Here is a 23,514-nt window from a genome sequence, read left to right on the forward strand (position 1 = left end):
GGCTGTCAGTCTCACCTAATTCCCCTCCTTACTACACCCCCAAATTACTTCTGTCCATGCAGCTCCCTTGATTCCCCATCATGGCCTTTTTTGGTGGTCAAGGGAGAACTTCTCCCTTCTTCACCACTGGAAAAGCTGGTTGGATCCAACCTGGAAAGCTGAAAATTGATACAAAAGCAGTCCAAAGCAGTCGGGTGCTCAGGTTCTCTGGTCAGGATGTGGCATTTATGTTATTACAGCAGCCAGCAATCCATCAGAGAGAAGGCTAAAGAAAGCACATGACTGAACGCAAAGGTGGAAGAATTCACATACTTGAGCCAGTCTCAGATAGTGGGAAGGCAGGACTAGCAGAAGCACCCAGAAATACATCTACGTTTACAGTATACACGCCAGAATTTAAAAAAAAAAAAAAAAGTTCTCTTTCTCCATCTCATCCCTTAGAATCCTCATGATCACATGCATCGAAGAGGTGGTTTTTATGAGGAGCCCCGTGGCGCAGAGTGTTAAGCTGCAGTACTGCAGTCAAAAGCTCTGCTCACGACCTGAGTTCGATCCCGATGGAAGTGGGTTTCAGGTAGCCGGCTCAAGGTCGACTCAGCCTTCCATCCTTCAAAGGTCGGTCAAATGAGTACCCAGCTTGCTGGGGGTAAAGGGAAGATGACTGGGGAAGGCACTGGCAAACCACCCCGCAAACAAAGTCTGCCTAGAAAACGTCGGGATGTGACGTCTCCCCATGGGTCAGGAATGACCCGGTGCTTGCACAGGGGACCTTTACCTTTACCTTTTTTTTCTTTACCTTTCAGGAGTCTCAAAGCAGCTTACAATCACCTTCCCTTCTCCCCCTCTCCACAACAGACACCTTGTGAGGTAGGTGGGGCTGAGAGAGTGACAAGAGAACTGTGACTGTGCCAAGGTCACCCAGCAGGCTTCATGTGGAGGAGTGGGGAATCAAGCCCAGTTCTCCAGATTAGAGTCCGCTGCTCTTAACCACTACACCACACTGGCTCTCAGCGTGGTAGACTTCTGGCCCTTTGCGTCACTGCCATGTTCATAAAGCAAATGTCTCACCTGAAAGTCATGGCGTATGAATTGGATTCATCTCTCTTCCTTATCAGAAAGGCTCCATCCCGAGGAATTCGCATCAGCATATCTTCGGCTTCCCCTCGGCTCAGGTTACTGTAGTACCACCTACCGAACCAGAAAGGCAGATGTAGGCAGATTTTTCAGGTCACGGCCTGCAACACTTGGAAACCTGATTCTACACCTCCAGGAAGACCCACCATGTACTGGCATGACAAAACCTGAAAAATCTCCTTTTTTCCTTCCCCATGTCCCTGTTCCCCAATACCCAGCCAGTTGCAGGCCAGCCCTGAATACGTTGAAAGGCCCTGCTTTTGTTCCAATAATGTTCTGAACTGCTTTGGTACTGGGTGCTGTGGAATTATTACAAAGGTAACTTCTGGTTGCAGTTTAAAAGCAAATAATAAGGAAAGGACTCTGAGTTGAGCACTAAAATCTCTTTTTTTGTATGTTGGGCAGCATCCTCTAGGTTTCCCAGAAGCTGTCCAATTCCACCCTCCATACAGTATATACAGAACCCATACAAAACAACTAAATTTGTAGTTGGTTCATGTTGCTGGGTGGTTGTTTTTTTCTTCTTCTTCCCAAACAAAATTTTCCCCATAATCCACAGTAGCTGTGACCAAAAGTAAACCTCAGCACCAAAAATAGCATTTAACCCCACCCTAGAATTTCCTTTTGGCTGTACATACGGCTTTGATTCATGAGGTATGGGAATAGGAACGGCATCGGTCAGACGCAGCTCGAACTCGGCGCATCGCAAATGTGCTTCCCGGTAATGCTGGACGAGATCATAGATGCTATCAAAGGTGAGGTTGTCAGTCAGAAAATAGTTGACAGCATCTCCGTTGGTTGAGGATCGGATGCGGCAGTGTTGGACTCTACCCGATCTCCTAGCAGAGGGGACCACAGAAAAGAACAAACAAGTTAGCCTTCTAAATCACATCCACACACTTGCCCACAGTTCCCTGTTTGTGGTTCATGCTGTTACAGTGCAATGAACTACACTGCCAGAGAAGGGAGGGAGACAGTGGCAAACTGGTATTTTTCAGCTCAACAGGCGCAACAGTCCTGGAAAACGTGGCATGGTGAAATCTAGGTCATAGTGTGTCAGAAACTGAAATTGTGGTCTACAAAATACATAAAAAACATAAGAGTCAGCAGAAAACAACATGAAAGATGGTTTTGTTTTAAAGCAGTAAAGCCAAACCAACTTACCCACCACCAAAGGCTCTTTGAAAGAAAACCGATTCACATGCCTTCCTGAAAGCAGTGAAAGAGCCCCCTTCTGGTAAACCATTCCAAAGGATTGGTCCTAGCACAGGAAAAGCCTGCAACTTGAAAGTTACCAGATGGACAATCCGCCACAATGAGAACACAGCTGGCAGGTGGGCATACAGCAGATGATGGGGTTCGACAATGGCCCTGGGGCATGAATGTCCCTAAAGGTAATAACCCGCACTTTGAATTGAACTAGGAAACAAACTGATACCAAGTAGGGGTGTGCACCGCTTTTTTCCTGGTATTTTTTGGGTTCGGGTTTATTAAATCTGAAATTTTTTTGAAAAATCCAGATTTAATAAAGCCGAACCTGAAAAATGCCAAAATAAATTCAGTAAGGGGGGGGGGGGTTCCTAGCTCTGCTGACTGTCAGCTTCAAATCCATATTGCAGGCAGACAGCGGGACTAGTAGGAAGCCCCATCTGGCATACAGCTTGGAGAAGGAAGCGGGAGTGTTCCTAGCCCTGCTACCTGCCAGCTCTGTGGAGTTGGAGCTGGCAGGCAGCAGAGCTAGAAACGGCCCCACCTTGCTGAATTTCCCCCCCGGCATTTTTCAGGTTCGGGTTAATTAAACCTCATTTAAAAAAAAAAAATCTGGGTTTTCCGGATTTTTCAAAAAATTTCAGGTTTAATAAACTTGAACCTGAAAAATACCAGGAAAAAAATCAGTGTGCACCCCTAGTTGTTATAAATTTGTTACCAGTGGAGTTGGAGCCAGCAGGCAGCGGGGCAGAAACAGCCCAAATAATGCCGAATGAATTCAGCACTATTTGGTGCTGAAATTCAGCCGCCATTTTTCAGCCGCCATTTTTTTGGGCTGCCATTTTTGCCAAATTAAAAAAAAATACCAAAAAGGTATTTTCGGGAGGAGGCATATCAATATGCACAGCCCTAGTATATCGATATGCCCTAACATATCGATAGGCATATCGATATGCACAGCCCTGGTAACCAGAGCAGTCGATACAGAACAGATGGAATATGCAGCAACCAGCTGACCAAGACATGAATTTTGCTGCCATATTCTATACCAAATGAAGCTTCTGAGACGCCTTCCAATTCACATGGCAGATTGGGAGGGGGGCGGGAGCCCAGAAACTCACATTACACTCTTGACCTAACATGGTTACAGGGATAGGGAATGCTACATCTGCGCTGGCCAGCATGTGATATACGTGTGAAACGAAGCACGCAGAAGACACATTTCCCTCTTTTAAAAGGTTTCCGTAAAGATCCCTACATTGATTAAAACAAAACTGCCCATTCTTGAGAACAAACTCAGGAAAACAGCGAACAAAGTTCAAGAATGAGTCACACCACTTGGGGACACTCTTTTTTTCACTTGTAAGAGAGTGCTATGGTAATACAGCATCAGAACAATGGGGGAAAATATTAAAGCACTGTTCGGATGTATCGTTAATGGTATCAAGCCAGACCCAGATACAATGGATTCAGTCACAGCGTGGAGCGTTTTTATTATTACAGTAATTTTTTTGTATCAGATGATTTCACTGAATATAGTTGCAGGGTGGGTAGCCATGTTGATCTGCAGTAGAACAGCTAGATTCGAGTCCAGTTGCATCTTAGAAGCCAACAAGGAGAAGAACAGTTGGATTTTATATCCCACTTTTCTCTACCTTTAAGGCGCCTCAAAGGGGCTTACAATCTCCTTACTGTTGTGCGGAGGGAAAGGGAAGGCAAGTGGGGCTGGGAGAGTTTGGAGAGAACTGTGACTGGCCCAAGGTCACCCAGCAGGTTTTATGTGTAGGAGCGGGGGAATCAAACCCGGTTCTCCAGATTAGATCCACTGCTCTTAACCCACTACACCAAGCTGGCTTAAGGGTATAAGCTTTCAAGAGCTAAAGCTCCCTTTGTCAGATACGAGTTGGAACGGAGACCTCCAAGTCCTTATATCCAGGTTAGAAGGTGGGAGCAGTGTTGCAAAGAAGGAACTCAGCATGCAAAGGTATGATGCAAAATACAAACCACTTGATTAGACCAGGAGGGAAATGCTTAGGGGCAGAAAATTAGCATGTGGAAGTGAGATCACTGAAGATAGCTTTCCTCAATACCCAATTCGTTGTGCTGCTGCGTACATCAAAATGTTTTTTCCAACAGAAGAACAAAAAACAGATACATCCTAAAGTAAAAGGAAAAAAATCCATCCACTTCGTATTACCAGAATGACAGAGTGTACTCATTAGGGAAAGTTTCGCTCTCCCGAACCAAGAAAGTTCCATCCTTGCCACCCATTTCAGCACAATACTCCTGCAACAGCTTCTCAGCAGCAGTTCTTCCTTCCTTCATTTTCCCATGAAACCATTTCTCATGGCAGTGGAGATCTGTACGCTTCACCTCCTAGATCACAAAAGGAAAAATAAGTTCAGGGTCAAGGCCTATTTCGCCATAAGCATTTATCTTTCCAATTAAAAAATAATATTACTATAAGCTGGAGACAACCCCTATAGCATTAATCTATTGCTCTGACATTTCTGCTTCCCACTAAACTGGGGAAAAGGCAAAACACCTTTGAAGATCAATGTAAAATTTTATTTCTTGGTAACTGCCCGGAGAAAACGCAAAAGGGTTTCAATTTTTAGAATAGCAGCTAGGAGATTGAAATAGAAACCAACAGTGAAATCCTGAAGGGGGGGTTGTTACGGCAGGCTCGGGGACAGAACAGCCGCCCCACCTCCTGAGTGGTTTGGTGGCCCAACGCAGAAGGGGTAAATGAATTTTCCTACCGAAACCCGGTGTAAGAGTCTCATTGTATTACACGGGGCTGCACCTTCCCTTTTGGAAGTGCAAATTCACAGGGCGTTCCCAGAGCAAGATGGCTTAGGAAGCTGACTGAAGTCAGCCCCGCCCCCAGGAACACCGCCCCCATTTGGCACCAGCAGGAGCCCCTGCACTGGAGAAACACTGCAGGCGAGGCTCCACCAGCGCCCCTGCCTCACACTTCCCCGCCTCTCCCTGGCGCCGGAGAGGATTGCTCTGTCCATCTTCCCTGATTCAAACCTCAGGATTACCGAGGGCCGATTCACAAATTACAAAGTTCATATGGTAGACAAGCAGCCCCCATGGAATCACTGGATAAGATGTGCACCTGGAGTTCGGTGCTAAAAACTTAATTCCAAGGTGTACAGGGGCCTGGTTTGGATCGGGACTACAGAGCAAGGGGAGCAGGGTCTAAATCCTTCTCATCCTGCTCTACTCTTGACCTAAAATGGCCCTGGGGAGCTGCTATTTGTCCCTTCGGGGATACATACATATACTGCATGAAAATGTAGGCACACATCTGTTGACAGTCCACTTACAGGACTTGTAACATTTAAATCGGACATGAGAATATACGTGAAGTGTTCTGAACACTGAACGTAAAATAAATGCCTATTCTTCATATTATGGCACCCATATCCTACGTATTTGCCTCATTATATTTTCCTGAACTAACAGGTCACTTTCAGGAGCATTTACCCTAACATTAATAGCAAGGAAAAGCAAACAAAAATACAAAAAGAAGTCAAGTAACTATTAAAGTTCTGTACCTTTAATGGTTCTTCTTCAGCATTCTGCTCTAAATCATCACTGAATGAAAGTATTTCATTCGCTATGGCACAATAATGACGGGTCCATTTCTGGAATGCAGAACAACAGTCGGAAGAAAGTAGACGACAAAAATCACAACCAGAAAAACGGAACATGGTAATGACATCCTCCCAGCATCTCTTCCCTCTTCAGAAGAAATTCATTACTCTCAACCATACTGGGTTTTAGTAACTTACTCAAAATATTTACTTTCTGCCTCCAAGGCTACTAACAATCAAATTAGAACAATATTAAAAACCAAATCACAGTACAGTATAAACAGAAACCAGTGAACCAAAATCACTGTAACCAGTAATCTAACCAGCACAGCTGAACAGGAGCATCAGAGGAAGAGATTAGAATCAACACATCCAGAAGTCTTCATACACAGCCATGCAGTCACCACTAAATAAAAGTTTGTTAAAATTGCCAGAAGGCAGGCTACCCCGGGAGGACATTATGTAACTGTGGGGCCACAGCTAAAAAGGCCCTGTTTTACACCTCAACCTGTCACACTTTAGAATGCAAAGGAGCACACAGCAAGGTCTCAGAAGTTGCCATAGTACTTCAGGTGTCCTGGTCCTAAACATTCAGGACTGCATTCACACAAAGCCAAAATTTGCTATGTTGAACCCTTTCCAGAATGTTCCCCACATTACTTTCCAGAATGTTCCCCAAGTTCCTCACCCTCCCTTTTTGTGCAGATTGTGATTAGGAATTCGGGGTATGAAAAAACTCTAGTTCGCTGTGATGTCCGAGTGCAGGCGGCTCAGATGATGTCTGGAATTTTAAGCTGAGTACCCAAGGTTGGGTGAAAAGAAAATATATATAAGTCTATGTATAAATACTGAAAGTATAATTTATTGGAAGCGCTATGTAAGTTAAAATTATTTAAAAGCATTAAAATAGCACAATGGCATTTCCTGAGGTTGACAACTGTAACCACATACCAGTGGAATTTTATGTCAGGAATGAACAGTGGTTTAGAGCAGTGGTTCTCAATCTGGGCCCCCAGGATATTCTAAGGGGGCCACAGGTGAAAACTGCATAAATGGGGGGCCACGGCATGAGACTAGGGGGCAACAGAGGGAAGTGAGAAGTGAAGAAAACAGAAACACATGAAAACCTAACACATGACTTGCTTCACTGCACTTCTATGCATCGTTCGCAACTGTGGAATTTGTATCGCTGTAATCTTGTGCAATGGTGGTAGAGGCTTTGTACTTCCATGTATGTGAACATTGTTGTTTATTAGTGTGTTGTATTTCCTTTTTGTGGGGTATTTTTTGTAAATTTCAGTTTCCCAATAAGAACTGCATGTGTGCATTTTGTGTGGCTGTTTATACTTCTTTGTTCCTTGACTATTTATAAACAAAACATTTAAATAGCTAGGTAGGACAGAGGGGCCACAGGAAGGAAACAAGGTCCGAAGGGGGCCATGGTCAGAAAAAGGTTGAGAACCACTGGTTTAGAGTACCAGTTTGTGGGGAGTAAATAAATTCCAATTCACCTGGGAACCAACACAGGGAACCAAATTTCGTTTTGCAGCAGGAATCCTTAGTGAGCATGGAGAGGGACGAGAGAGGGGAGAAATCAGACACGAGAAACAAAAAGTGTTGATCATGAGCATGATGCCAGCCCAATACTAGCACTCTGAATTGGTCCAGCAGCCAATTAAACTGGTACGATATCAGAGTTTTGTTTTGCAGCCAAAATTCTGTATTAAGTGCCATTTCCAAACATTGTTCCAAGTAATAGAGCACAGTGACAATCCAATCTGGATGTCACCGGAGGGAGCACAAACAACCAGAGTTTGGTTACCCTTGTGCCAAACAACGGAAGACAAAAAGTGTTTACCTGATCTATGGCGTCCCACATGTAGAGTTCTCCTTGTTGCTTTTTTTCCTCTTTCTTGTCTTCTGTGTTCACATCTACGTCACCTTTGGGCCCCAATTTTTTATGCTAATAACATAACATTAACAACACAGTCATTAAAACAACAACAACACAGGTGATTTCTCAGCTATCTCTGCACTGAGCTTGATTTAGGAATGCTGTTCTTAGAGAACAATCCTAAGAAAGTCTAGTCAGAATCCTGTGTGTATGTGTTAAGTGCCGTCAAGTCGCTTCCGACTCATGGCGACCCTATGAATGAAAGTCCTCCAAAATGTCCTATCTTTGACAGCCTTGCTCAGATCTTGCAAATTGAAGGCTGTGGCTTCCTTTATTGAGTCAGTCCATCTCTTGTTGGGTCTTCCTCTTTTCCTGCTACCCTCAACTTTTCCTAGCATGACTGTCTTTTCCAGTGACTCTTGTCGTCTCATGACGAGACCAAAATACGATAGCCGCATTTAGTCATTTTAGCTTCTAGGGTCAGTTCAGGCTTAATTTGATCTATAACCCACTGATTTATTTTTTTGGCAGTCCGCAGAATCCTACTCATTTCTATTTTTCATGGCTTGTGTGTGTGTTAAGTGCCGTCAAGTTGCTTCCAACCCATGACGACCCTATGAATCAATGTCCTCCTAAGTGTCCTATCATTAGCAGCCTTGCTCAGGTCTTACTTGGCAAGATTCTTAGAACTGCACTGTTAATCTTGGAACAGCACGCCCATACAAACTAATAGTGCTTTCCCAGTGTACTAAAACTAAAACCGATCAAGGCTTAAAAAGCAACACAGACTACCTAACATGCTTGTAAAAGATATATCCTATGGCAATTGTGAGCACAGTAACCAAGAATGTTTGATCCAACAGCTATCAAGGCAGCCGCCATGCCAAATGCTACAGCTAGGCTGAACAATAATTATGGGGGGAGTACTAAATGTGCAGCCCTGACCTGGATGGCCCAGGCTAGCCTGATCTCGTCAGATCTCAGCAGCTAAGCAGGGTCAGCCCTGGTTAGTATCTGGATGGGAGACCACCAAGGAATACCAGGGTTGCTGTGCAGAGGAAGGCACTGGCAAACTACCTCTGTTAGTCTCTTGCCATGAAAACCCCAAAAAGGGGGCGCCATAAGTTGGCTGCAACTTGACAGCATTTTACACACACACACACACACACACACACTAAATGTGCAAGACAAACAATATATCAACTGGTACCCAACCTTTGGTATAGAATTATACTGAAGACTCACAATGGATTCATGAATATTAATATATTCATAAATGTATTTGTATACACATGAATATCAATTCAATAGTAACAAAGGTACATATTACATTTGTAATACAAGTCTTATAAATTAACACCTTTTAATACAGACTAAATACAAAATAAATGGAGACTATCGCTTTTTCTTTCTTTTATACAACGCTTCTTAGAGTATTATGTGTAGCAGGTTGCCTCCTTTGTGTAGAGTGCTACAGCTACACAGATGCAGAACTGTTCATTTTGAATTGCCACCAGACTCCTCTTGGGAGATAACGACCCAAGCAGCCAAATTTTGTCTTTGGTCTTGTGGGATTCATAAATGGCTGACTGAAAATCTCACCCCATAGATGATTTTTTTCCTCCCCCTTTACAAACCATTTTTCCCAGAATCATCAACATTTTTTATTATTTTAACTTTTTAATTTTTATTCAAAGCTGATCTTGTATCAAAATAAAGATTTGAATTGCCACCAAATCCTTCATGTGATCAAAACAAGGGCTCGGATGGATAAAACAGAACAAAGGCATTTTGAACAAGGTAAGTTTGAATAGCTGTATCAGTTTTTGGTGAAGTTCTCTTGTCTCCTTGAGTATAACTGATATTCCTGGTTATTACAGAATGGCTGCAGCCTGAGTAGCCCGAACTTGACAAAGCTTAAAAGCTTGAAAGCTAAGCTGGGTCAGCCATGGTTAGCACTTGGCTGGGAGACCACCAAGGAAGACGAAAGTTGCCAGTGCAGAAAAAGGCAAATTGCAAACCACTTCTGCTCATCTCTTGCCTTGAAAACCCCATGATGGGGTCACCGTGAGTCAGGCTGCTTAATGAAAGGGTCCTAAAAAGGTAAAGGTAGTCCCCTGTGCAAGCACTGGGTCATAACTAACCCATGGGGTGACGTCACATCACGACATTTACTAGGCAGAATATGTGTATGGGGTCGTTTGCCATTGCTTTCCTACACTTTATGTAGTATGGGTACTCATTTTACTGACCTCGGAAGGATGGAAGGCTGAGTCAACCTTGAGCCAGCTACCTGAAACTGACTTCCGTCAGGATCGAACTCAGGTCGTGAGCAGAACTTTTGACTGCAGTGCTGAAGCTTACCACTCTGCGCCATGGGACCTGCTTGCTAATTAATAAACTTCAGTCTTGCCATTAGAACCTATCCCTACACACACACACACACACACACACACACTACATCAGTGTAAAATTTTCTGATGAATCAAGGCCTCTGGCTGAAAACTAAGAAAATCATTTGTGATTGGAAGCATTTGATTTGTTTTTGCCATTCGCAGTCACTATGACCTTAAGGATAAAGGCAATCTAGGTTGGTTGCAACTGCAGTGTTTGACTCACACTTTTCCCTACACAGGGGCTCTATTTATTAAAGCAAAGCAACTCACGCCTAAAAGGGCACATTTAAGAAGCAGAGTCTCTTTCATGCCTTCCAGATAAACACCCTGACATTTCCAGGGTTTGTTCAGCCCCGTGTTCCTGTCAATAAGTACACCAGCTGTTTTGATTGGAACCATTTAACACAGACAAACTGTTCACAGTAGCAGTATAAAACGCTCTTCCTAACAGACGTTCATTCTTGCTGCTCTGGCCAAATGCAATTTTCTGTATTTCCTAAAGTTTTAAGTAGCGGCATTACGTCTGCATAGTCCAACAGGATGTGCTGGACACTGATAATTTAAAAGGACAGTTCTGTGCTTAAAATGGATTTTTTAATAAAGGCCCTGCAGGATGCTGCAATCCTGGCTGGCCCCTACCAATTCACGTAACTATCAAGAACCATTGTATCATTATTTATTCTTCAGATATTTCACACAAATAAGTCTAAAACCCATGGATCTATTCCACTGGCACAGACATTTTGCTACAGCAGAAGAAGCCTTTCTTGGATGCAGAGAAGTTCAGACTCCTGCATTAGGGGAAGGGTCCTTCCATCACAACTAAGGGCGTCTGCTAGCAGAATGGATCCATGGGTTGGATCCAGGCTCAGCTTTTACTAACAGAAGGGAAGGTGTAATCCTCCCCTCTTTTACAGATCCATCCCCAACCTCTTGGCAGTCTTGAGGGTCCCCTGTCTCCCAGAAGCAGCATTTCAGGGAGATGGATGGGATGCAGTGGCAGGGGGAGGCAGGAAAGTCCTGTTCTTCTGAGGAAAATGTCTTCTGTTACAGGAATGTTTAGCCTGGATCCAACCCTATATGTGTACCATGACAAGTGTAGGCGTAGACTGGGATTGGAGGCTGCCAACCCACATCAAAACCCAACAAATGGTCCATTCACCTATACTGAAGAAGAGTTGGTTTTTATACATTGTATTATTCACATGACGACAGCCCATGTCGTATACCTGTATGAAGTTGCTCTGTATTGAGGCAGGTCACTCTCTAGTCTTATGGCAAAACCATGTCCCAGAGTATGCCACAGAGACATGGCACCATTTTAAAGTGGTTTTTTATTTTTCAAAATGCCACAAGGGCATTTTGCCCTGTTGTAATCCGCCTTGAGACTCAGCGAGAAAGGTGGAAGAAGACGACAATGAAGACGAGTTGGTTTTTATATGCAGACTTTCTCTACCACTTAAGGCAGAATCAAATTGGCTTACAATCACCTTCCCTTCCCCTCCCCACGACAGGCATCTTGTGAAGGAGGTGGGGCTGAGAGCGCTGGGAATAGCCCAAGGTCACCCAGCTGGCTTCATGTGTAGGAGTGGGGAAACCAACCTGGTTTACCAGATTAGCCTCCACTGCTCATGTGGAGGAATGGGGAATCAAACCCGGTTCTCCAGATCAGAGTCCACCATTCTTAACCAATACACCCCAAAAAGACACTGTTTCAATCCCCCTCAAAAGACAGGGGGAGTGTCCAGAATGGACAGTGCCTTCGAAGTGGCTAGCTCCTCCCAGCATGCCCTGGCTTGGGAGGTGGAAATGCCTGTCCAGACACTTCCTAAGTTCCTTATTGAGTACTATGGAGCCCAGCCAGAAGTGCAGAATGCCACCACCTCAACTTGCCCCGAGAGGAGAAAGAAAAGGCACAGACGAGGAATTCTAAAACCTGAAAAGTCGAATATACCTTGATGATGAACTTTTCTTTCAATTGAGTCGGGGATGGTAGCTGATCAGCGCTAGCTTCGATGGGCTTGGTGAGAAGCTGGTCCCCGAACACCTCCTTGAACACTTTGGACATGTAGCGCTGCTGCTCTACGCTGCAATGCTCCTCGATTGACAAAATCACTGGGAACCTTAGACAAAGGAAAACAAAGCGAACAAAAAGGTACATTGTTTACTCACCGAGAAGGTCCTTTCCGCTCTGAAGTAGAAGGTCATCTTGTAAGCATTGGGTGTTTCTCGTTCCCATTGCTTGGAGAGGCAGGACGAAGTTTAAATTAACTTCCTGTCTTGGGGCGAGGAACGCCCACAGCTCCAGTTTTCTACTAAGAGCTCACGAGAGACAATCAACAGGTAACAGATAAACAAAGAACAGGAAAAAACACAACACTGACTGTATGATGCCTACTGAATGCAATAAACTTCTATAAATTTCTATAAACCCGTAAGTGTGAATGTATACTGATGTGATATAGTTGGCTAACCAGGAGATAGCCACCCGTGGAAGATGAGTTACATCTCCGGGTGGGCAAGATGACCTTCTACTTCAGAGCGGAAAGGACCTTCTCGGTGAGTAAACAATGTATCTTTCCCGCTCTGAAGGAAGGTCATCTTGTAAGCATTGGGATGTCCAAGAGCCCTTATTTTGGGTGGGAACCTGAGTCCTTATCTTCCACTACGTGTTGTAGAATGCGCCTACCAAATGCCGCCTCTGCGGAAGCTAATGTGTTTATACGGTAGTGTCTAATGAACGTGGAAGGGTTGGACCTCGTGGCGGCCCTGCAAATCTCTTCAGTTGATGCCTGTTTGAATAAGGCGGCTGAGGTGGCGGTACTGCGTAAGGAATGAGCCGTGATACCATGAGGAACCGGAATGCCACTTGCTAAGTAGGCTTCCTTGATACAGTCTCTGAGGGTTGAACTGATTGATTGGCGAGTCATAGGGAGGCCCTTGTTGGGAGCATTGAGGCAGATGAAGAGATATTCGGTTTTTCTAAATGAGGTGGTTCTGGAGATGTATACGTGTAATGCCCATCGCAGGTCCAGTGTATGCCAGGCTGCTTCTCTGGGATTGGAAGGGTTGGGGCAGAAAGAAGGAAGATTAATGTCCTGTGTTCGATGAAATCTTGATTGAACTTTTGGGGTAAAGGAAGGGTCAGTCCGGAGAACGACTCTGTCTTTGTGGAAAATGCATAAGTCACTGCGAACGGAGAGGGCTTTCAGCTCCGAGACCCGTCTGGCAGAGGTGATGGCTGTTAAGAATAGGGTCTTCATTCTAAGGAATTTTAGAGGAACTTCTTTCAGTGGTTCAAAGGGTTTGGAAGTCAGAGCCGATAGGACCGTATTGAGTCTCCAGGTGGGAAAGCGATGTGCCACTGGAGGAGTAGACTGTTCCACTCCCTTTATGAAGGCCTTGATCTGGGGATGTGATGAAAGAGGAATCCCATCAATAGAGGGACAAACTGATGCGATGGCTGCAATTTGTTTGCGAAGAGTGGCGGCCCTGAGTTTTTGGTGGACGCCATCCTGTAGAAATTGGAGAAGCTGCGGTAGGGAGGGGGAGGTAGGGTCAGTGTGTTTGCGAATGCACCATCTAGCAAAGGTTTTCCACGTGTAGTTGTAAATTCTGTTGGTGGAAGGGCGCCTAGCCTGTAGGATGGTAGATATAACTTCTTGAGATAGGCCGAGGGCTAAAAGCCTGTTCCTTTCAATCTCCAAGCGGTTAATTGAAACCAACTTGGATCCGGATGGCAAATGGGACCCTGCCTGAGAAGAGTGTGTGATGTTGGTAGATGCCATGGAGGATGGAGTGACATTTCCATCAGAGCCGGAAACCAAGGTCGGCGTGGCCAGTTGGGAGCTATTAGGATGATCTCCGCCCTCTCTTGTCGAATTTTCCGAATCACTTTTGGGAGGATGGGAAGAGGTGGGAAGCCGTAGAGGAGGCCCTTTGGCCATGGGGACAGCAGGGCATCCACTTGCTCCGCTTCCCTGTGGAAGAATCTGGAGAAAAAGCGAGGGACCTGGCGGTTCTGGGCTGTGGCAAACAGGTCTAGGACTGGGGATCAGAAATGTTCCGTTACTTGCCGGAAGATCTGGGGATCCAAGGACCATTCTCCCTCGATGATCGGTTGACGACTCAGCCAATCTGCCTTGAGGTTGTGTGAACCCTGAATGTGTTCCGCTTTTAATGAAAGAAGATGCTTCTCCGCCCAAGAAAGGATGGCGATGGCTTCCTTGTTCAGTGCCTTGGATCTCGAGCTGCCCTGCCTGTTGATATGGGCCTTGGAGGCCACGTTGTCTGTCCTGATGAGGACATGCTGATGGTGCAGAATGGACTGGAACTTTAGGAAGGCCAGGTGGATTGCCCTCAGCTCTAGAAGATTGATGTGTTTTCTGGACTCCGAGGGGGACCAGATGCCCTGGGTGAAGGTGCCCAAGACGGTTGCTCCCCAGCCCACGAGGCTGGCGTCTGTGAATACCTGGATTGGTGGTGGATGAAGATACTGTTGTCCGCCTGTGAGGTTGTTGGTGTTGGACCACCAATTTAGGCTCTTTCTGGCATCTGTGGTGAGGTTTATCTGCTTGTCTATCTTGTGGGCGATAAGGAGCTGGAAGGGCTGAAGAGCGTTCTGCAGGGGTCTGGAATGGAAGCGGATCCATGGTTCCAAGTCGATGCAGGAAATCATCGAACCAAGGAATTTTGCGAGCGTCATGAGACGATGATGCGGGGCTCTGGCCAACGCTCTTGCAGTCAAGGCCAATTTGGTCGCCTTGTCCTGGGGAAGAAATACCTTGTTAAGGCTGGAGTCAATGACAGCTCCTAGGTGTCGGATGCGTTGAGACGGGATGAGAGCGCTTTTGGATTTGTTGATGATGAACCCGTGTAGTTGAAGTGATTGGACTACTCGATTTGTATGGTCTGATGCTAAAGTGGCAGAAGGGGCACAAATTAAGATGTCATCGAGATATGGATGCAATTGAATCCCTTCTCTTCGAAGTGAGGCTATGATGGTGATTAAGATTTTGGAAAAAACACGTGGTGCGGAAGCCAAACCAAAAGGTAAAGCCCTAAACTGAAGGTGTAAGTCCATATAATTGAATCGGAGGAATCTCCTATGAGAAAGGTGAATAGGTATGTGAAGGTATGCTTCGGTTAAATCTACAGAAGACATGTAGGAGCCAGGGCGAAGGGCCTCGAGGATGGACCAGAGGGTTTCCATACGGAATTTTTTCTTTTGGACAAAGCGGTTTAGGTATTTGAGGTCAAGAATCGCCCGCCAGTCACCGTTCTTCTTAGGGACAGTAAAAAATATAGAATATACTCCCGTAGACCTTTCCGGAAGGGGAACCTCTTCAATTGCCCCTATGGATAGGAGGTGTGAGATGGCGCTCAAGGTAATTCTATGTTTGTCTGTTTTTTTGTAAACTGGGGAAGTTTGGAACCTATCTCTGGGTGGAGACCGAAATTCTATAAGGTAGCCAGATTGAATGGATTGAAGTACCCAGGCATCAGCCTGAGAGGTGATCCACTGTGGGAGGAAATCCTGAATCCTGCCTCCCACCACGGAATGTTTACTGTTTGTTGGTTCTGGGGAACTTGTCAAATTTGTCGAATTTGTCCCCTTTGAATGGCTGGGAGGGAGGAGGTCTTCCGAATCGATTGAATCTGCGAAAGGATCCACGCTGGGAGGACCAGGAGGAGCGTCTTTGGTCCTGTCTAAACCTTGAAAGGGTATGGGAAGAACGAAAAGTTTGAGGGTAATGAGTGGGTCTGGAATCCTTTCGCTGGTACTTTAACATGTACCTATTCTTATCTTTAGTGTCGACTAACATTTTGTCCAGCCTTTCTCCAAAAAGCTTGCCTCCCTTGAAGGGGTGAGCTAAGAGAATGGCTTTGGATCGATAATCAACCTGCCAAGGTCTGAGCCATAGAGCACGACGTAAAGCAGTGTTAGAAGCTATTGCTCTGGAGGCAAGGATGAGTGCATCCAGGGATGCATCCGCCATGAAGGCGGAAGCCTGCAAAACTCTAGACAAGCCCTCGGCTACTCTTTTATCTGCAGAAGGAAGAAGTTTAATTAGTTTCTTAGTCCAAGCATTGGTTGCGCGAGCTATCAGGGCGGTGGTGGTGTTGGCCTGTATAGCGAGGGCGGATGCTTCATGGACTCTCCTAGAAAGAGAATCCATCTTTCTGTCTAGCATGTCCTTGATAAACCTGCCCCCATCCTCTGAAGAAATCTGAGGTTTGGAGCGCAGTTACTGCAGCGTCCACCACAGGGAGCTCTAACAATTCCATAGCATATGGAGCCAGGTCATACAGTTTCTTAGCAGAGCCTGAAAACTGTTTGTTGTGTAGTGGTTTATCCCATTCTGCTCTTATAAGATTTTCAAAATGTACAGGAAGGGGAACCTTAATTACATGAGAGTCTCCCTGGGGAAAATAGTCCTTGCACCCCCTGAGTTTAACCTTAGATTGAGGTTCTTCTGAGGTTTCAGGCTCGCTCAGGAGGTCTAGGGCAAATAATGCCTTGGCCAGAAGAGACTGATAGTCCTCATGGTGGAAAAGCCTGGGCTGCTGCTCTTGGGTGGAGGGGAGCTCTTCATCTGAAATGAATTCTCCTTCCTCCAAATCCCCAGCTATAATTTCCCGGCTGGTCACAGAATCGTCATCCCTAATGGGCAGTTCAGGCCTCCTGGGATTGGCTTTAAGGGCAGCCTTAGTTAACCACTGAGTGTTGTTTTGGCTGCAGCCTGGTTCCTCTTGTGAGGGGGAGGAGGCTGAAGATGAATGAGAGGATGAATGGGAGGGTGATTCCAAAACATGAGGATCCCCCTGCTGGGTGCCAACCCCTCCCTTCTGGGCCGTCAGGATAAGATTCTGTAGTCTGAGGAAATGGTCCTCAAAGGTATTTTTAATCAGTGTCTGGACCCGATCCTCGGTCAAAGGGACATTAGCAGGGGCCCCACCCTCAGCCGAGGGGGGGGTACTTTACCCTTAGAAGAATCTGCCCGCTTGTTGGAGGAGGAGCCGGCATGGACCTTAGAGGTCGAGGCGGCACTCCTCTTAAGATGGCGGCGGCGGGTCGTCTTTTTCCCGCTTTTTTTCCTTCTCCTTCCCGGCCGCGCCAGCAGCAGCGCCACTCTTTTCGGGCTTGGGGGGGGCCGGAGCGTCTTCCCCTGATTCCCGAGCCGCGAGTCCGCCCAGGCGGCTGGCGGTGGGAATCGTTTTGAGGGCTGCGTCCCGATCGGTGTCGGAAAGAAGCTCGACTTCTTCCGAATGGGCCGCGGAGGCGGCCATCTTGGCTTCTCTCCCCTGCCTGCTCTGCCCTACCACCGGAGCAATGCAGCCGTAGCCACTAGGGTCCGGGCGGGCACGAAAAAACAGACGGGGGAAACGCGGACAAGGAGACGACAGAGGGAGGAAGGGAGGGGAAAGAACAAAGTTGGAGGAACAAAGGGGTAAGAAAATCTCAAATTCCAGCAATGCTAGTTCCCAGCTAAGGCTGGGACGTCCTCTCTCTGCAAAGGCAGGAGAAAAACTGGAGCTGTGGGCGTTCCTCGCCCCGAGACAGGAAGTTAATTTAAACTTCGTCCTGCCTCTCCAAGCAATGGGAACGAGAAACACCCAATGCTTACAAGATGACCTTCCTTCAGAGCGGGAAACATATTGCAATTTTCTTTTCCCAGGTAAAAAAGAGAGTCTAAGGCTGTATGCATACGTGCAAGTGCGTGTGTAAGAGCACCACTTAGATGACCTCTGGATGAGCTACACTGTTTTGCTTTGTATCATTAGGGCTATTAAGGTCTAAAACCCATGGATCTATTCCACTTCCACAGACATTTTGCTACAGCAGAAGAAGCCTTTCCTGGATGCAGAGAAGTTCAGACTTCTGCATCAGGGGAAGGGTCCTTCCATCACAACCAAGGGCTGCTGCTAGCAGAATGGGTCTAAAGGGTTGGATCTAGACTCAGCTTCAGCTAACAGAAGGGAAGGTGCAATCCCCCCCTCTTTTGCAGATCCATCCCCAATGTGCCCCTCTTGGCATTCTTGAGGGTCCCGTCTCCCAGAAGCAGCATTTCAGGGAGATCGATGGGATGCGGTAGGAGGGGGAGGCAGGAAAGTTCTGTTCCGCTGAGGAAAATGTCTTCTGTTACAGGAAAATTTAGCCTGAATCCAACCCTATATGTGTACCATGACCAGTGTAAGCGTAGACTGGGATTGGAGGCTGCCAACCCACATCAAAACCCAACAAATGGTCCATTCACCTATACTGAAGAAGAGGAAGAGTTGGTTTTTATACCCCACTTTTCTCTACCTTTAAAGAGTCTCAAAGCAGTTTATAATCTCCTTCCTCTCCCCACAACAGACACCTTCTAAGGTAGGTGGGGCTGAGAGAGTTTTGAGACAACTGTGACTGGCCCAAGATCACTCAGCAGGTTTCGTGTGCAGGAGTGGGGAATCAAACCCGGTTCTCCAGATCAGAGTTCGCCACTCATGTGGAGTGGGGAATCAAACCAGGTTCTCCAGATCAGAGTCCGCCACTCTTTACCACTACATCACGTTGGCTCATCTAACTTAAAGCTTTATATGCCCACATCTTTCTTTTCAAATTCCCTCTCCCCCCTCCAGCACTGTCCAATACATAAAGCATTTCTAATCAGCAACATAACCATACTCAACATGAGCTCATATAAAAGTTCCAGCAGGATCCTTATGGGAAAAGGCAACATGGTATAATTGTCCTTATAGCAGAAAACCATACATTTTGTTTTATTCACAGGGGGAATGTCCTCATTAAAAAATATACCGAATACCTACTCAGATGTTACAAATGCATGCTCCTTGATTGCCTGCACAACATCATCAAATTTAATTTTCGTGGTCCGGGTCCATCCATGATAAATTATGGGCTTCCCGTCAGGACCGTCCCAGCAGTCCACTAGTGCAGGCAATGGAGGAAAGAGAAGTGCAATATTTAAGTCACAACATATCGTTTCCAATGCTTCAAGACTGCTTGAGCTAAAACCAACAGGAGCATTTCTAGGCCTGTATGGCCCAGGCTAGCCTAATCTCGTCAGATCTCAGGAGCTAAGCAGGGTCAGCCCTGGTTAGTTCTTGGATGGGAGACCACCGAGGAATTCTTGGGTTACCCTGCACGGGCAGGCAATGGCCAACCACCTCTGAACATTCTCTTCCCTGGAAAACCCTGCAGGGTCACCATAAGTCAGCTGCAGCTTGAAAGCAAAAAAAAAAAAAGTGTAAGGCCTACTATAAATGTTTCTCTTCTGCCTCTATGTACCACAAATATATTGTGCTAAGAAATGTGTTGGTACTTGCGGATGTAGTGCTTTGGAAACCATTTTTAGAATTGGCGGGGGGGGGGGGGGAGACCGATTTCTCATTAGGCAAAATGAGGAACATCACAGAAACTTTCCTGGTATACCGGGAGAAAGGCCAGCACTGCTACTTGGACATTTATGCTCACCCTCTTTGCATGCTCAGAGTTTATTGAGAAAGATGAAACAAGAGGGTACAAGGAGAAGAAGGAAGTCACCAGCCCACAATATGTACAGTATAGCCCCAATTCTCCAAGCCATGTCTGGATGAATGGAAACCATTAGGTCCAAACCAACAGACCATCTCATGAGGCATTCTCCAGTGACAGCACTGAATACCAAAGCCCCTAGAAAAGTTCCACTAAAATAACTAGGAAAATGAAAAGTGAAATTGGAGAGGGTCCCTGGCTCAGTAGCAGAGAATCTGCCTTGTTTGCAGAATGTTCCAGGTTCGAACTCCAGTTAAAAGGATCAGGGAGTATGTCATGTGAAAGACCTTGACCTGAGACCCTTGGAGAGCTGCTGCCAGTCTGAGTAGACAATACTGACCTTGATGGGCAAATGGCAGATTCATGCGCGTTCATGCAATTAAACTATGTTGCAAAAAGTCTAACTAGTAAGTAGTTTCATTTCTTCTCACAACTATAGTACAAATGCTTATACTATATGGACATTCACAAACAAACAGGTAACTCACACTCAATACACCGGCATCCCATTCGAAGGCACCTGATATAAGCTTCTGGTGAAGATTCACTACGAAGCTGGTCTCCCGTGAGGTACCTAAACCATGAAGTAAAGCATTAGAAGGAAGAAGGCAGCCCTGCAATTTATTCAGGGAAGGAGATTTCTAGCAACTTACGTATTATGTGAAGAAGAAATCCAGTAGTGAGACAAAGGGTTATTCATATCCTGAGGATCTATTGAATCATACTTATCATCCCAGATACTGTTTTCTTTTGAAAAAAGGTAAGTAAGAAACTGAAATTCAAAGAGAGAGAGATGTAAATACATTTTGATTTTTTTTAAAAGACAAAGAAAAAACACCAGACTTTCACAACTGAAATTATAACATCGCAAAACAAAAATATTCTAAGTGGTTATAAAAAGCCTTCTTATCTTACCTCATCAACATAAAGAAAAGGTTCATCCGTTTCTCTCATAGTGTCATCTATAAATTTAGACATCCGTTCTCTTACTTTATTTAGATCTCGTGCCCAAGTTTCCTAAAATATTTCAAAAAAATGAAATTGATATCATTTTTATTTTTCTTTAAAACTCATGCCCCCATGTTTCCAATGGTGATAAAATGCAATAACATTTTGCAACACCCCCCCAAGTTTGCTTTTAACAAGACTTCATTGTATACTCTCATTATAGAGATTCATTTGCTCCTTCAAATTTAAAAAACACAGGCCATAACTTTGGACGACCTCATGAGTAAATAGGAGAGAAGAAGTCCAACATGAAACAATGCGTTCTAAAAGCTTTCATGATCACTGAGATCAGTGGTTCCCAAAGTGGACAGTACCATCCCCTGGGGGGCGGTGGGATTACCTAGGGAGGCACTAAGAAGCAAGGGGGCAGAAGGGGGGGCACTAGAGGTGGGCCCCTTCAACTGTGTTGCTGGATAGGGTAGGAGGTGCTGGGGTTGAGTTTGTGGAACCAAGGGGGCGGGGCCCCAAAAAGTTTGGGAACCACTGACCTAGAGCAGGGGTCGGCAAACTCATTAGTCAAAAGAGCCAAATATCAACAGTACAACGATTGAGATTTCTTTTGAGAGCCAAATTTCTTAAACTTAAACTATATAGGTAGGTACACTGTTTATTAACTTAATAAACTTTAATTAAAGTTTTAAGTCTTAATTAAACTATAGGGGCACTGAATAAAACTTGATATCATACTGAATAGTGATCTTATTTATTGCTAAAAATTAAATTGTAAGTCCCTGCCATTTCCCCCTCCCCATCCGGAGTCCTCGTCTGGAGGCCTGGTCTACCGCCATAAAAGCCTATTGGTAGACTTGGCCTCCGGCTGAGTCCCATTGGGAGGCCAGGTCTACCCACTGGCTTTCTTGGCAGTAGATTTGGCCTCCGGAGGCCCATAGAAGCCAATTGGTAGACCTGGTCTCTGAAGGGGGACTTTTCCCCCTCTTCGGAGTCCAGGTGTACTGCCAAGAAAGCCAGTGGGTAGACATGGCCTCCTAATGGGACTCAGCCGGAGGCCAGGTCTACCAAAGGAAGCCAGCCCCGCCCAACAGCTGATAGGCGGGGGGGGCAGGAACCGCCGAGCCGCCCGCCCAGCAATCGCACGGCTAGAGGGGAGGGGAGGCTTTAGCCTCCAAACCATTGAGGGAAAGGGAAAGGGGGACCCGGCCATTCTCCACGGTGTGTGGGGGAGGAGACAGCACACCCGCTCTCTCTCTCAGGCGTGCCGGCTCCGCAGCCCGGCTGCCGGCACAAGCGGGCGTGAAAGCAGGGGCTCCGAACCAAGTTCGGAGAGCCGCACTCAACGGGCCAAAGAGCCGCATGTGGCTCTGGAGCTGCAGTTTTGAGACCCCTGACCTAGAGGAAGGGACATGCTGCTTTTCCATTTAAAGACATTTTACTTATTCAACTGGGCAATCTGCTGCAGTAAAACCTTACAAAATCCCCTGTGTACATTTCCCCAAAGTGCATCATGCATATGACTGTCCAGGCCTGCAGTGACTGTGGTTTAATGGATTCAAAATGAAACAAAAGTCAAAAGCAACATTTAACAGAAGACACCATCTTCATGTCATACAACAATTGTTTTCTAATTCTGTAATCCTAAACCCATTGCATTGTTCCTTGGATGTCCTATGCTGTCTGATTGAATTGGTATTTATATTTTTTAATCTTCCTTGATTTTCAGCAAGAGAGACAGGCTATAAATGATGTAAACAAATAAATGATTCACCCTGAACTGATAACACTAATAGGACCACAGATGATTTTCAACAGGTCTGTTAAGCCAGACATGCAAACCTAACATTTAACAGCACCTTCTGAACAACATAAAATATGACTGATACAAGAAAGGTATTCAACATCTATCAGAGCAGTATTCAACATCTATCTAAGCCCTTCCTCAGATTATGGAAAATGAATTAAATACAAAATATATAAAGAATTATTTTTAAACCCCCAATGCCATCAATGAATTCCTCTCTTATCCAAAATTGAAAGATAAATAGAAAAATGTGTTAAATACTAAGCCCTCTGTCAATAATTTGATTCAACTTTATGTATTTTTTGTGTGTGTTTGTTATATTGTTTCTATGTTTGAAATTTTAAAGGATTCTTTTGTTATTGTTGTTTGTTCGGGTGGTGTTGTTTGAAAAGTTTAATTTACAAAAAAAAAACTAATAGGAACACAGAAGATTTTCAACAAGTCTATTAAACCAGACATGCAAACCTAATGTTCAAGAGCACCTTTTGAACATAAAATATGACCGATACAAGAAGTTGGTCTAATGCTTAATTTAGGATCAAGTCATAAAGGTATGAGGTCTGAACTTCAAACTATGCTTCCTACATAATATACAACAGCAGCAACTAGAGAAGGTTCGCATAAATCCAGCACCTTCTTACGTACACAAGCGGGGGGAACATTCTTCAGGCAAAGTTATTGCACTGTATCATACATACAGTGAGCTGTGGTGAACACAAGTTCCACAATCATTTTACCTGCTGCTCATGTAGCAAAAATCTCTGGAAGTCATGCAAATGTACTGCAGAAGCATCAGGGCGATCTGTGTTTCTACAACAGAAAGGAGAATACTGTTAAAACAACATCAGTGAAACAACCCACAAAGAAATCAGTACACATTATGGTTAATTCTATTATAGTTTTGTTATTCTGGAAAAATACAACGAAAAAGAGTATTTTGGTACTTCTCAGAGTGGGGGGGCTAGAGCAAGCAT

At 45.2% G+C, this 23,514-nt stretch overlaps 1 protein-coding gene across 1 annotated transcript in view; it reads right to left on the minus strand.

Moving 5' to 3' along the window:
- Positions 1-23,514, minus strand: part of PLCG2 (phospholipase C gamma 2) — a 91,065-nt gene that overhangs the window by 24,567 nt on the left and 42,984 nt on the right. The window contains exons 8-18 of the mRNA XM_056862255.1: positions 23,278-23,350; positions 20,692-20,793; positions 20,430-20,548; positions 20,265-20,350; positions 19,050-19,170; positions 12,193-12,361; positions 7,807-7,911; positions 5,910-5,999; positions 4,541-4,719; positions 1,773-1,973; positions 1,069-1,188 (exon numbers count right to left, since the gene is read on the minus strand). Of these exons, the coding sequence (XP_056718233.1) occupies positions 1,069-1,188; positions 1,773-1,973; positions 4,541-4,719; positions 5,910-5,999; positions 7,807-7,911; positions 12,193-12,361; positions 19,050-19,170; positions 20,265-20,350; positions 20,430-20,548; positions 20,692-20,793; positions 23,278-23,350 (1,365 nt within the window). The remainder of the gene's footprint in view (positions 1-1,068; positions 1,189-1,772; positions 1,974-4,540; positions 4,720-5,909; positions 6,000-7,806; positions 7,912-12,192; positions 12,362-19,049; positions 19,171-20,264; positions 20,351-20,429; positions 20,549-20,691; positions 20,794-23,277; positions 23,351-23,514) is intronic.

This window comes from Euleptes europaea, chromosome 17 (genome assembly GCF_029931775.1).
Source record: "Euleptes europaea isolate rEulEur1 chromosome 17, rEulEur1.hap1, whole genome shotgun sequence".
Taxonomy (NCBI): Eukaryota; Metazoa; Chordata; class Lepidosauria; order Squamata; family Sphaerodactylidae; genus Euleptes; species Euleptes europaea.